We start from the raw sequence: 15,641 nt of genomic DNA, 5'->3' as shown, positions 1-15,641 counted from the left end.
GATCAGATGTTTGCTGCGTCATTGCGACACCTTATATGGTGACGTCACGTGACGAAATGACGTCATCATTTAGTTAAAGGTGAGTTGATCACGGGGGCAGCACAAACTCTCGTCTCACGACGCACAGTTTATTTACACTTGTAATGCCATTTTTTTTTACTGGTCATTTCGGAGCGCTTCAGAGCACTCTCCTGAGAGAGGAGGAGGGAGGTTGAGGAGAGGAAACGACGCAACCTCCCTCTATCTCTCAGGAGAGCGCTCTAGAGCGCTCCGAAACGACCAGTCAAATACGGCAGAGATCGACGAACGCGGCAGGCTTTCTTCACAAAGTTCGCATAGACGCTGCATGACCACTGTATCGCACTGACACGGCTTGACGTGGCGTGATCGAAAGGCGTCTACTGCTGTAAGTGTACCTACGTACATAGTGTGGCACTGAATGCTTACCGCAAGTTACAGCATACGTCTTTGACTCTGAATACAGATGGGAGCCACCTTCGCTTGCGCCGATCTATAGTTAACAAACAGTGAACGGCATCTACATGGCATGCACGAGCGGTTTTCAATAGTTGGCAAGCCCAACCCTGGGTGGGAAACAGGTACGACTAGAGTATAAAGTTGGGCATGTTGGTAAGACATACTTAATCGACGTAGCGCGTTTTGAAACATAATCATAGAAAAAAACAGAAATAAAGTGACAAGGGAGATTATTGAAGCAGAAAGGATCAGTAGATTAGGGCTGAACTGCGTCAGCAATCCTTCTCTCGGTCTTTGTGAAAAAGGATTGTCGTTTTTGAGATCATAAGATTTTAGCGCGTGGCAATAGAGGGTTTTTCATCTGTTTTTCTGTTGTTTTCGAATTTCATGAGCATATTTATGTACGCTCCTCGAAGTAAAGTTTTGTTGGAAGTAAGCGCTCCCTTCTGTCCCTTCCCTTGTCCTATGTTTCAAAACGCGCTACGCCGATTAAGGTACGACTACTTTCCATTAGATAACGTTAGCTGTGTGGTGCAAGATGCAATCGTGTAGTGGAAAACAGTACTAACTGCGAGCACCTCGCGATGGAGATTTGCACAATATGCTTGGATGATTGCGTGTGTATTTGCTATCGCAGTGCAAGTATTTTCGATTGCGATGGTGTTCACACGAGCGATTCTAAAAAAAAAATGTCGGTTTGCAGTAGTGTTCTCGATACGTCGGGAGAGGGCGTAGCTCTGCGCGGGGCCGCGAGGGGGCGTCATGTCACTTGAGTTCATGAAGCCGCGGCCGTGCGTCTGATCAAAAGGCGACACGTCATTTTTCGAGCTTCCGCTGTAGTGTGGAAAAAAAAAAAAGAGCGTGAAGAAGAGAAATAAAAAAAAGGGTTTCTTCTATGCATTCCCTTCCTGGCTCAACGCTCGAGCGTATTCAGAAAAAGGAACCGACGCGCACTCTGGCGGCGGAAACGAGCGAAGCGTCACGACTTCCGTCACGGTCGCTGAACACGACAACCGTCATGTATTCAGTCGCTGTTCATCTTATGACGAAAAAAAAAAAACCCACGTTTTTTTTTTTTTTGCCCTTTGAAGGACATACAATAGTGAAGCTCATCCGCCGCGTGCTCGGCGTTAATGAAAACGAAGACAAATAAAAACGTAAAAAAATAAATTACGGTATAACTGGTACGAGAGGTTCCGGACGATTTCCCTGAATCGATGTGCTCTTTCAAAGCCAAGCATTTTTTTTCTCTTCGTTTGCAGTTTCCACGTGCATACGCATACAGGCGTCGACCCAAAACACTCCTTCCCCGGACGACCTTCGAGGAATTGAGGAAGCGGGCAGAGGGCGTTTCAAAATTTAGCGCGATCCAAGGGAAAACTGATAAAGGAAAAAAAGTAATTGATTGATTTGTGGGGTTTAACGTCCCAAAACCACCATATGATTATGAGAGACGCCGTAGTGGAGGGCTCCGGAAATTTCGACCACCTGGGGTTCTTTAACGTGCACCCAAATCTGAGTACACGGGCCTACAACATTTCCGCCTCCATCGGAAATGCAGCCGCCGCAGCCGGGAATCGAACCCGCGACCTGCGGGTCAGCAGCCGAGTACCTTAGCCACTAGACCACCACGGCGGGGCAAAGGAAAAAAAAAAAAGGTATGATCATGGCGTATGGGAGCGAGCTAGCTGGCGTTCCACGATCAGGTGCGCACGTGAGATAGATAACAACCGGATGGAACAACTGCCGTACCTTTCATCCCACATTTTGCGCGTTTTCGCGATGTACGGTCGATCGTGATATGCGAAGGTTATCGCGCTAGCGTCGACCAAGTACTACACAGCAGCGCCACGTCCCAGAATAATCTTTAGAGCAGAGGGTGGTAAAACACAAGCTTCACTCACGCTTTTTGCTGTTCCTTAAGCTGCGATCACTCCCGAGCGAGGAAGCTGTTGAAAAGAAGCAAAGCAATACCAGGCATCAGCTTTAACACATCGTTTCCCAGCAAACTTCTAATCGCTTTCGGAGATAAGATCTCACGAAGAATACATGTATTTGAACGCAACGAATGTTAGGATCAAAATAGAAAGATAGAGAGGGTGTAGATTTTGTCGTGGGGGCAATTGTTGAAGCACGGAACAGCCAACAAGGGAGAGAAGAAGACGAAATCTTGATTTTTCAATGTGCCGAAACGTGCAGCTAGGCCCGCGGGGAGACGTTAGAGAGGTCGACAACCTTCATATCGCAAGAGACTGTTCTACGTGCGTATGCTTCATCCCGTATTTTCCGCCGACCGTGGAGCCTCTCGTGCTGGTCAAGGCGTCACAATGCCACGCTCGAAGACGCGGGTTCGATTCCCGGGCTACGCTGACCGCATTTAGACGGAGGCGAAACGCTACAGACCCGTGCGGTAACATTTAGGTGCGCGTTCGAAAACCCCACGAGGACGAAATTACCGAAGCCTTCCACACACAGCGTGCTGTGTACTCATATCGCACCACCGCGGTGGTCTAGTGGCTAAAGTACTCGGCTGCTGACTCGCAGGTCGCGGGATTGAATTCCGGCTGCGGCGGTTGCATTTCCGATGGAGGTGAAAACGATGTAGGCCCGTGTGCTCGCGTTTGGGTGCACGTTAAAGAACCCCAGGTAGTCCAAATTTCCGGAGCCCTCCACGGGGTCTCTTATAACCATATAATTGTTTTGGGAAGTTAAACCCCACATATCAATCAATCTATACTCATATCGTCGTTTTCTCACGCGAAACCCCAGGAAAAAAAATTGTTATACGAAGAAACGACGAATTGTGATAGCCACAATTCGTGTCCCATTTCTGATTGATTGATATTTAGTATTTAACGTCCCAAAACCGCCGTGTGATCATGAGAGACGCCGTTGTGGATGGCTCCGGAAATTTCGACCACCTGGGTTCTTTAACGTGCACCAAAAGCTGACCACACGGGCCTGCAGCATTTACGCCTTCATCGAAAATGCAGCCGCCGCCGCCGGGATTCGATCCCGCACCCTGTGGGTAAGCAGCCGAGTACCTTAGCCACTAGACCACCGCGGCGGGGCATGCATATGTGTCCCATTTTTAAAATAGCAACAAAACCCAAAAATTCAAACAGGAAACGAGTTCGGGATATGACTAAAGTTTGAAGCAGCGAAAAATCCTTTAACATGGGGTATCGCTGGAGCCAATGCTCGGACAAGTGGTAGCGCCTTCCAAGCAACAACTCCCTTTCATAGCAGTGTGTATTTTTATGCTTTAGGCCACTTTACCTCCAATCACAAAAGTGCACAAGAAAACAAGCGCCAAGAAATGGGCGAAGGGGAGATGACATGTATTGTCTATAGAGATAGGCTTGCGTTTTTTTTGTTGTCTAGGTTACTTTCTTTCATTCGTGTGTTTTTTTTTCTTTTACTCACCACGTTTGACACTTCAACTAATACATCATCAATACACCTAATAGAAATCGCGTGCCCCGCCGCGGTGGTCTAGTGGCTAAGGTACTCGGCTGCTGACCCGTAGGTCGCGGGTTCGATTCCCGGCTGCGGCGGCTGCATTTCCGATGGAGGCGGAAATGTTGTAGGCCCATGTACTATGATTTGGGTGCACGTTAAAGAACCCCAGGTGGGCAAAATTTCCGGAGCCCTCCACTACGGCGTCTCTCATAATCAAACGGTGGTTTTGGGACGTTAAACCCCACAAATCAATCAAATCAATAGAAATCGCGTAACCTCAACCGCCAACCACGAGGTCCAACTCGCGTACGCGCGAGCGCTCTGTCACGCCAACACAGATCACTCTTGGCGGGAGAGCATTGCGTACAACCTGTAAACACTGCTGTATTCAACGTGACAAATCGACTGTTCGATTTACACCAAGAATGCTGACGCACATCGTTAATAACCCCCCTCACTCGTCTACCTACCACTGGCAGATAGTAATAGTTTGGCAGTTAGTAATAGTTCTATACCCCGTTTCATACATCACGCGCAACGCTGTGGAAGCCATGCAAGAGGCCAGCAAAACGCGAAAGTCCGGGCGTCTCGCAGTTTTAGTTCGTCGTTGGTAGCGTGGCCTCACCGATTGGCTCCGGCTGCGCGCTCCCAGAACTAATCACGGAGGCTACGGCAGGAAAATAAAGAGACGCCATAAAAGATTCAGAACAACCTATTCATAGCCCTATAAACGACGGAGTTTGTTTATTTCTAAGATTCAAAGCATACTCATTTATTACTCGATCCAAAAACGAAAAACCAAGGTAAAACCACAACTGTTTCCTGGCGCGGTGCGCAGCAACTATTACAAGGCATCCCTAGCTTCTGCCAGATGGCGTGCTTGCGTGACAACCACGAGGGGATGAAGACGAAGAAAAGATCTCCCTGTGCCGCTTTTTGGCTAGTCTACCCAACGAGACCAATAAAGCAAGGTTGTCGTCAGAAACGTGACACTTCCATAAAGCTGGTCCTGGTGTAGGAAACGAACTGCAAGGCTACGTGAAGACAGCCGCATACGCCCAAAATAGAAAATAGCAACGCTGTTTGCCATTGGGAACTAAGCGAATAGATAAAGGTGCACGTTGAAGAATCACAGGTGGTCGAAATTTCCAGATCTTACCACTACGGCATCTCTACGAATCATATCGTAGTTTGGGGACGTAAAACTCACACGATTATATGATCTAACGCAATGGAAAACCACCCGGGTGGCCCAGTCTGGTCTGGTAGGTGTATGGCTCCAGATCTGACTCGGAGGGCGTGGGATCGAATTTCGGCAGTGGTGGTCGCGTTTTTAGAGAGGCTGGTGTGCCCGTTAAAGAACCGTAGCATCAAACCCAAACAGTTGTAATCATCGGTGACTGTGGTCATTGATTAGGGCGCTGTTCTGATCGCGTTACTTTCTGTATCAACCGGCCGTAAAGCGAGAGAGACCAGCGCAAAACAAAGCCGAACGCATCGTTACCAAATAGCGGTCCCTAGCTAACGCCAATAACTCCCCTTTCTATCTATGTGCAATAATCTCACTCCAATCAACCGTAGTTCGAATTCTTTCCAATATCTCTCAAGATGTCTTTCGTTTTGACGTTTGTCCTGTCTCGCACGCAGAAAAGGAGAAACAGTGGGACGTCATGCTCGCAAGCCTCGGTCCTTCAAGGCCGTATATTTCAGCTACACATCTTCAGTCTCCTTCTTTCTTTCCAAAGAAAGAAACAGCGAAACCAGCTGAAGATCAAAAGCCCGAAGCGCAGAAGGCAGCCCTGCCCTCGTATCCTGGTTCACTGCAGGAAGATCCTCCACGCCCGCCCAACAACTTTCGCTTCGCCCTCGTGGGCGCCACGTTTACGCGAAAAGCATCCACAAAAAAAAAAAAAGAAAACGAGGTAGGGCGCACATCAGAAAAAAAAGGTAAGAATGAAATATACGAAGAAAACATAAAACGACAGATGGAGCTAGAAAACAATGGAGGGGCGAATGCGAACGCCTACAGTGCCGAGAATCCCTGCTCCCGCGTCACTATAGATCCACCCGCTATACATCGTGGTTTCCACCAGCTCGAGATTGTGCGCAGGCGTCGAATTCTTCAAGGGTCTCGTTTGCTCGGTCAACGTTCTCAGCCATCGAAAAGTTTCCAGACGTAACGCACACTGAGATCTCGGTCGAAACAACGCCACTGTTACAATAACAAGCCAACAGAGGGCAGAGTGTTTTTCTGCCCGTCCTGCTTGGACCATTAAATTGGTCAGCAGTATTGTATAAATAAATAAATAAATAAATACCAAAAACGCTCACGTATAGTGTTGAATGAAAATTCATTTCGACAATTTAATACTTGGTGGTTTGTTATCGATTGATATACAGTGCATTAGACCGTCATTGTCAGTTCACGAATGAGCGCTGGCTTTTATCCTATGGACATTTGGAGCTCTGATTGACGTAATAGGCTATTTCGCAGTCGCACGTGCATTTACAATGGCGTCTTACAATAGCGTGGCCAATCAGCTCGGTAAGATATTACGAATGGGGCTAATGATACTCAAGGGCTATGTTATTTAATATTTAATTTTGACTGTCATTGAAAGATCGTGTGACCGCACTCTTAAGCTAGATCCTACCCAAAGATGAGGTGCAGATAGCTAGAAAAAGCACTTGACTCTCGTTACAAGGTGTTTCATGGCAAGCCAAGGCTCTCAGATATCCTACACATAACAATATAAAACGCGTGATCTAAAAAAAAAATACGAACCAGATAATGAACGTACTGCGTATAACTAGATCAATAAGTCAGACAAGAAACAAGTTTCCAGCGAGACGGAGTCTTGAAGGGAAAAGTACTTACAAAACAGGGAATGTGACTGCATAGAGTTTTTCAATAAGTGGGGATCACCTGAGTCAGGTCAGTAAAATGTCCACTTGTAGAAATGTTCACTCCAACAACATTCCTTGTTAATTTAGGTCTTATTGGACCAATATTAAAAAAAATTAATCGTTTCAGAGACGAAAAGCGCTAAAACAACAGTAAGAACACGAAAGGATGATTAAGAATTATATTAAAAGTTCAAGTTTCGCAGGCTTGAAAGGCGCACGTGTCAAACCGTTTTTTGAAGGGTCGACAAACACTCGCTGTTACATTTGCGCAGCAGCACGTTCCAAATCATCATCATCATCATCATCATCATCATCATCATCATCATCAACAACAACAACAACAACGACAACAACAACTCACAAGGTCCCTTCTGCAGCCACCTAGGACGATTTAAAGTGAAAGCCACCCTTTTCTTTTTTCCTCCTAATTCCCCTTAAGTTGTTTTTTGGAATTAACGCGGTATTGCACTGCCTGAAAGATCGAAGGGATCGCTATCTCTCTGCACCCTACCTATGTTGCATGGCCTCCGTGATCGGCTCACGTATGACCAAGAGAAGATGTCATTGGATGCCACGTTATGCGACGTCGTAGAGCCGTCATAGTGACATCACTATGATGGTAACACGAAGAAAATATGGCAGATTGTTAAAGACGTCACTGGCATGGGTAGCAAAGAACGCATTACACCTGATAATCCAACTCGTGAAGTGGCCGACAACTTTAACGATTACTTTACTAATATTGGTCTCAGCCTTGCGAGGAAGTTCCCTACTCATATGCAGAATTTAAATGCACCCTGTACTGTTACCAATAATTTTGATTTATGTGATGTAACTGAGGATGACATCCGACAAGTAATTAATAAGTTACCAGGGAACAAGGCAGCTGGACATGACGCCATATCATCAAGGATTTTAAAGGAGAATATTGATGTATTGTGTGGTCCCTTATGCCATATATTTAATCATGCATTTTCCTCTAAAACTTATCCTAGTATACTTAAGACCGCCAAAGTAATACCAGTGTACAAATCTGGTGATCGGAATCTTCCGGACAGCTACAGACCAATATCTGTTCTGAGTAGTATTAACACTACGCTTGAAAAACTAATTTCGTCGCAATTAAGGCGCTTCCTGGGTGAACAGAATGTACTTTGTCCCCAGCAACACGGCTTTGTTGCAAACAGGTCCACTTCAACTGCTGTTTCGATGCTTACGCAATATATTAATTCCGCGCTACATGAAAACAACATAGCAATAGCAGTATTTTTAGACATACGAAAGGCATTTGATGCTATTAGTCATTCCATTTTACTGGAAAAAATGCATTCTTATGGGATAAAAGGTAACTCGCTTGATTTTTTTTCTAGTTATCTATCGGCACGCAAACAAAAGGTAGTCATTGGTGACATCAAATCATCCTACGGTTATATTAAATGCGGGGTGCCACAGGGTTCAGTTTTGGGCCCTATATTGTTCTCTCTTTATATTAATGATGTCCCGCGATCCCTACAAAGGTCAAGGGCACTGATGTACGCGGACGACACTGTTTTAGTTTTCACAGGACACTCCTTAGCAGATTTACAAAATGACGCGATGACCGATTTATCGAACATTTCGGAATGGTTTGCCAGGAATCAGCTGACTGTTAACTGTACTAAAACAAAGTATATGGTGTTTCACTCTCGTAGGAAACATATTGACGCTGAATCTCTTAACCTAACAATAAACAACACTCCTATTCAACAAGTTCCTTGTTTTAAATATTTAGGCGTCACTTTTGATGAACACTTACACTGGCATGAGCAAGTACAAAGTGTGTGCGCAAAGCTAGCCTATGGCTGCTATTCTCTAATAAAAGCTCGCCAATATTTTCCACAAGCTATACTCCGCACACTCTACTTTTCATTGTGTCATTGTCACATAGGTTACTGTCTGGAATCGTGGGGTTTGACGTACAACAGTTATCTAAAAACTCTTGAACGACTTCAAAAGCGTACACTGAAAATCATAAGCCAAGGTGAATCAGTAAGTAATATTTTCCAATCACAACGCATTCTCTCGGTTCCGATGTTGCGTGACTACAAAATTGCTGTTTCAGTAAATAACATAATTAATAGAAATTCACCTTTGCCTGCTGATCTTTTTTCAATTCCTAAACGCAATACGCGACATGCTTCGAATGGTAATTTCAATCTGCCCAAATGTTTTAATGTTTACGGAGAAAGACTGATACAGTTTAGTGGAACAAAAATATGGAACACGGTCCCCCTAGAGATTAAAACGGCACGTAATTTCAGCATGGCATGTAAATCATTTTTTCTGTGGAGTCAAGACATGTAAGCATGTGTGTGTGATTCGATTTTCATTGTATTTTTTTAATAAGTGCCTATGTATAGAAACTAGCTGCAAGCTAATAAGTATGCATATCTGCAAGAAAAAATGTATTACTGTGTTGTTGTTGTTACCTCAGAGCTGACCTGTACACTTTTTTATGTTGCACATTGTATTGGACCGTCCACTAGCCACTTTAGGCTATCGGTCCAAATAATCCCTGTAATTGCATATATCTATTTATGAAAATAAAGCTTCATTGATTGATTGATTGATTGATTGATTGATTGATCACACATTTCGGCGATCTCTGACGACACGATGGCGCCATATGATGACGTCATCATGCATTGATATTTTTTTGTAAATTGCGCTAACGCCAACGGTCAGCTTTCAGGTTCGATAAAACATTTTTCAGCCTGAAATCCGCAACAAGGTTCAATGAAGGCTCGCACAGCACAATAAACGAATTTTGTCACCTACGTCGAGGGCAAGCAGCCCCATTTTATACAGCGGATTTCACGGTACGTTCGCAGTGTTGTTCGAAGGAAAAAAGAAGATACAAAATAGATGCACAGCCCAGCGAGTCGCGCACGCGATAAACTCGGAGAGAAAAACAAAGGACAACGTACGACTCGCGGAGCAAATAGTCGATTCTGTAGTGGGTTCGCCGTGGTCATAAACAAACAAGAGAAAATAGAAAGAAAAAGTAAACTAAAGGAAAATAGGCTAAAGTGAGGCGACCGGCGTGATTACCTGGAAAGAGAGTCACGCATCGCAATGTGCGGCCACTAGACGAAAGAGAAGAATTTTTCACGATTGCTGGCGAAACAACTGCAACGCAAAGAAAAAAAAATTATCAAGAAAATAACCTTGAAAACAAATAAGAAACTGAAGGTGAGGAGTTTCTCGAGGGCGTCGTCTGCTGCGTGGGTCTCCGCGTAGCAGACGAAGATGTCATTGATCCAGGAGAAGAAGTGCAGTCTGGAATGGTGCTACGTTAAGGATGAAGCCAAAAAGAAAGGGTTGAAGAAGGGGACCTCCTGTAACGCGGGGGGGGGGGGGTGCGTTCATGGGCACGGAGGGGGGGAGGGAGCAAGCTAATGCGGTTTTGTCTTGCGACCGGGCGCGGCAAGCTGTATGTAGCAAGCGAATCCGGCCAGCCCCACTTGGCTGGCCGACCTACCGCGGGTGAAATATACGGCCGCGCTTTTTGGAGCAATTTCTTTGCGCTCGCCTACAGCTGTAGGCTTGGGCGGTGGCATTAACCACTTTCGTTCTCCTTTACCAGCGAAAACGACGAGAAAGCTCATCTGCTGTTTGCCGACAGAAGCTTTCGAAAAAAAAAAAAAGTGGGAAGAATTAAGGGAGGACGAAATCAGGTTGTTGTCCATGTGTGTGTGCGAAATGCATATGGACTGCTGAAAGTTGGCGCTATCAGCATTCGATAATCTAACTTTAAAGGAGCACTGCAGATTATTGCGGAAACAAGTATTCATATAGACGACAGCAAGATATTATCATCATCATCAGCCTGACTACGCCCACTGCCGGGCAAAAGTCTCCCCGTGATCGGCCTATCAATCAACCCGCTCTTGTGCTATTTGCTGCCACGTCATACCTGCGAACCTTTTAATCTAATCGGCCCACCTAACTTTCTGCCTCCCCTTCGTGCATTTGGCTTCTCCTGGAATCTAGTCGGCTACCCTTAACGACCAGCGGTTATCCTGTATACATGCCCGGCACATGTTCATCTCCTCTTCTTGGTTTCAACTATGACATCATTAACCCCGGTTTGTTCCCTGACCCACTCTTCTTGTCTCTCAAGGTTGCACCTGTCATTTTCATTTCCATCGCTTGCTGCGTCTTCCTTATTTAAAGCTGAACCCTTTTTTGTGAGCCTCCAGGTTCCTGCTCTGTGTAGGTAAGTACCAGCAAGATGCAGCTATTATATACCTTCATCTTGAGGGTTAGTGGTAGATTACCACTCGTAATTTGAGAATGCTTGCCGAATGTGATCCAACTCATCCTTATTCTTCTAGTTATTTCACTTCCACGGTTCGGCTCCACGGTTACTAAGAGTCCTAAGTAAACATATTACAGATTCCAGTGTATCTCCACCTACCCCAAAGCACTGCTTACTGCTGGGACTGTTGCACGTTGCTTTAGTTTTATGCATATCAATTTTCAGTGCTACTCTGCTGCTTTCCGTGTCCAGTTCAGTAATCATGAGCTGTAATCACTGAACTGGACACGGAAAAGATGAGTACTACTGAAAGCCATTATACACTGCATAGGAAATCATGAGATCGACCAGCTTAGCAGTGCTTTGGCATATGCGCTACCTAGCGGAAACTGCGTACTTTATTTTAGTGAGCTCAAGTTTAATGAACTGTTTATAATCGAAATTATTGCTAGTCTTCGTAATATTGTGCTGTTAGTAAGCGTATCTTACAGTCGCGCTACACTATGTAGGTGCGCAAAAAAAGCTATCTGTCCGGACTTTATAGTCACGGTTGAAAAAGCAAGTAAGTTCTAGCGTAAATTCAGATCCCGATAAAAAAAAAAGAGAATCGACAGTATTTTGTAGTCTCTCACTGATTTAAACCATGTCGTGTGTCTTCATAACCAAGGCTTCGAGAATGCTTTGTTTAAACACCAATTTCTGTCAATTTCGCGCAGATGCATCGCACTGTGATGTCACATATTACCACCTCCTCCAAACTGTGCAGATGTCGGCACCACTAAAATTTCAGAAACTAGACTTCGATGTTTCGCTTTACCAAATAGAATGCCGACAATTTTTACTGATGAACGGCACTCAGCGCCAAACCGACGTCAAGACTTCAGTCATAACAGCCAACGTCGGGGTAGCACTGCCGATGAGAGAGAGAGAGAAAGAGAGGGAGGGAGGGAGAAAGTGTGTTTGTTTGTGTGTGTGGGGGGGGGGGGGGCGCGTGCTTGTGGGAATCTTTTTTTTTATGGCTTACGCTGTATCATATACGGTAGTTAAATAAGCAGTGGCACTTTCATTATCACTATCAGTATAATTTACTGTATAACATCCCAAGCTATAAACTCCCCCCACGTAAAGCTGGCACTTACACGATATTCCATACATTTCCAAGTAGAGTGGCTACATTGCCCGGGGACTTATTATGTTTCTGTACGCTGAACCACTACGTTAGCCTTTACATGAAGCAACCCGTAATCTATCATTCGGCATTATCAATTATCGAAGCAAGGCCGCGAGGTGAGCTATAATTACTCATGCGTGCGTGCACCTTTAGGTCGATAGTGGGTCACCAGGTTTTTTCATGGGAACGGGACGAGACTGACGCAGGCCTTCTTCTATTATAAGGGCGTATTATTAATCGCCGATCTCGCCTCTCACGCTGGACTTAATGAAGTTATCAGGTGTACTCAGTCGTGTTAAAAAAAAAAAAAACTGTTCTGCGCGCAGCACAGTCACGGCAAAAGCTAGAAGAAGGGCCTTTCAGAGCCTTTTTTAAACACTCTATGGGTGACTATATACTGCAGGCACACTTACTGGTTACCCACTACGGCAATAATAATAATTTCTGTGTAGTAGACCAGCATTCGCTATGGCTATTTTTTTTTTCGCCATTCTTCTGAGAAGCGTTGTATCCGCTAAACACCTGCAAGGGATTATGTGTCAATTGTTCATGCAGTGGCTGACGACGATGAGGAATTATGCCTGAAGTGGGTATGCACCACAGTTAATAGGTGATCAAAAACAAGCTTTTGTAATGGGTTGCAGCATTGGACGACCCACTCGTTACGCTATTCGCATTGTGTGACGCGTCGTTGTTTTTGTTTTGTTTTCTATTCTAAAACGCTTTATTACTCATATTAACGCGATTCCTTTCCCGACATCAAGCCTTTCTAAGGCAAATTCGCAAACGGTTCCCAAGCATCAGCGTGGCTCAGTGGTAGAATACTGGGCTGGCAGCAACACACCCGGGTTGGAGCCCCACTGTGTCCTTGGTACTATAGGTCGTTGTTTAAATCTTATTTAGCGATAGCTGTTACGGACACCGGCGGCGGCGGCGGCGAACAACTACCGTGCCGCGCGTGACCCGAGTTTTGATCTCATAACAGCCGTCGTTGTAATATGAACCCGGCTAAGAAAAAAAAACTGCTCGAGTTATATTAAGTAAATTACACGGGTAACGCAGAGTAATCACGGTCACCGACTGAATCTCGTTTAACGACTTACCGTATGGACCCTATGGGAGGCCCTAAAGAGCAAAACGATTTTCTCGTGATTGTGTGTACCTTCTCATCTCTCTGCAACCTCTTTTCTTCCCTTCATCCCTTCCCCAGTGCAGGGTAGCAAACCGGATGTGCGTCTGGTTAACCTCCCTGCCTTTCCTTGCATCTTTATCTCGCTCTCTGTCTCTCTCGCGTATCAGTAAAGTACAATTTGACAAACCCGAAAACACCCCTCTTACCGCGACACGACGCAAAGTATAAGCGACAAAACACGCGGAGAGAAAATGCGGGGGGGGTGAGGCCACCTTGAGGTACCCGTCCCAAACACCGTGACGTCACAGATTTTGAAGGCATCTACTGGGTCTTACGTAGCTTCGAAAAGACAAAAATAAAGTACATGGTAATCTATGGGTGCCATCAATTTAGCACACGACGTTCCAGGAAAATTGAATTGCTGCACAAACTTAAAAGAAAACAAGGGAGACAGGAAAGAGCGCAAGCACTCTTTCCGGTGCTCTTTCCTGTCTCCCTTGTTTTCCTTCAAGTTTGTGCAGCAATTCAATTTTTCAAGTATGAACCAACTAGTCTGCAAAAAAGTATTGTTCCAGGAAAGTTCGTCGAGCTAATGGCTCGAAAATACCGAAAATACATTTTGAAATTATTTACGTCACGAGCGGAGTTTCCGGTGGAGAGAATGTAAAAAATGAAACTTCAGCCTTGATTTTCTCCGCTAATATTGAACCAATGATAGTGAAACATAAGAGTTGATTGATTGATTTGTGGGGTTTAACGTCCCAAAACCACCATATGATTATGAGAGACGCCGTAGTGGAGGGCTCCGGAAATTTGGACCACCTGGGGTTCTTTAACGTGCTCCCAAATCTGAGCACACGGGCCTACAACATTTCCGCCTCCATCGGAAATGCAGCCGCCGCACCCGGGATTCGATCCCGGGACCTGCGGGTCAGCAGCCGAGTACCTTAGCCACTACACCACCGCGGCGGGGCGAAACATAAGAGTTTGTCAGGATTGAGTATTCAACCTAAACGAAATCATCGTTCCTGTTTATTGTCCCCGTAAAGGTCGATTAATAAGAAAAAAAAATACGTGAAAATTCATAGCGTGCAAACTAGTATGAATATGCAAGCCAGCGAATCCAGTGGCTACGGCTGCACGTCCTAAAGGAGCGGCTTCGCATCGTTTGCCACTCACTCGCGCTCATGTGTGCATTGTCGCTGCTTTGATTTCCCGCTGTTCTTCCTGCGAACGAACAACACGAGTCCGTCCCGTAGCCGAGTCCAAAGGGGCAACTGCTGACAACAGCGCAAGCGCGGTCTCTAATACGTGGTTAAATTACATAGGGCGCGAAACTTGGAACGAGAAGTGGCGAAAACCTATTGCCACAGCCATCAACGCCCGCCGACATTTGAAGCTCGGCTATGGGAGGAGGGGCCAAGTAACCAAAACCGAAAACTCAGTTTAATTTTTTTTTTCAAGCAGGCGTAATTTTATATAGGTCAAATTTAACTCTAAGTGTACTTTACAGTATATCTGACACTTGGCTTATTGGTTTGTTGCCTCATTTCTTTTTTTTTTTTTTTTTGGAGTGTCACAAATAGTTCGCGGCTCCGCCACCGCGGTCTAGTGGCTAAGGTACTCGGCTGCTGACCCGCAGGTCGCGGGATCGAATCCCGGCCACGGCGGCTGCATTTCCGATGGAGGCGGAAATGCTGGAGGCCCGTGTGCTCAGATTTGGGTGCATGTTAAAGAACCCCAGGTGGTCGGAATTTACAGAGCCCTCCACTACGGCGTTTCTGATAATCATATCGTAGTTTTGGGACGTTAGACTCCTCATATCAATCAACAAATAGGGGGCTGTAATCTCCTATCAAGGCTTGCATGCTCGTGCTCAGATCGGCACAATGGTGGGTCAGCGAGGCATCGCTCGCTTTCGCGTGGTGGTTCTGTGCGTACCTTGTGTAGTTTATTTATTTGCTTATGTGATCTTTACTGGCGTGCATTTCAGAGCTGGACTAGCCCACAGATTGTGTTGATAGCCGCTCCAGTGAGTGCCGACCGCCTTCACCGGCGCGCCCTCGCCTTTGGCGATGGTGAACGCGACACAGAAGTTTTTTTTTCTCCTCCTCGACACCCCCTCTCTCCCATTTATATTCAACTTACTTTCTTTTCTTCACTCTAACTTTCTCTTCATTCCCCCTCCCACC

General features: G+C 45.6%; 1 protein-coding gene across 1 annotated transcript in view; it reads right to left on the bottom strand.

Moving 5' to 3' along the window:
• Nucleotides 1-15,641, bottom strand: part of LOC142774648 (uncharacterized) — a 166,048-nt gene that overhangs the window by 130,420 nt on the left and 19,987 nt on the right. The window contains exon 2 of the mRNA XM_075875266.1: nt 2,382-2,426. Coding sequence (XP_075731381.1) covers nt 2,382-2,426 — 45 coding nt within the window. The remainder of the gene's footprint in view (nt 1-2,381; nt 2,427-15,641) is intronic.

Source organism: Rhipicephalus microplus, chromosome 10 (genome assembly GCF_043290135.1).
Source record: "Rhipicephalus microplus isolate Deutch F79 chromosome 10, USDA_Rmic, whole genome shotgun sequence".
Lineage (NCBI taxonomy): Eukaryota > Metazoa > Arthropoda > Arachnida > Ixodida > Ixodidae > Rhipicephalus > Rhipicephalus microplus.
This window is presented reverse-complemented; position numbering and strand designations above follow the sequence as displayed.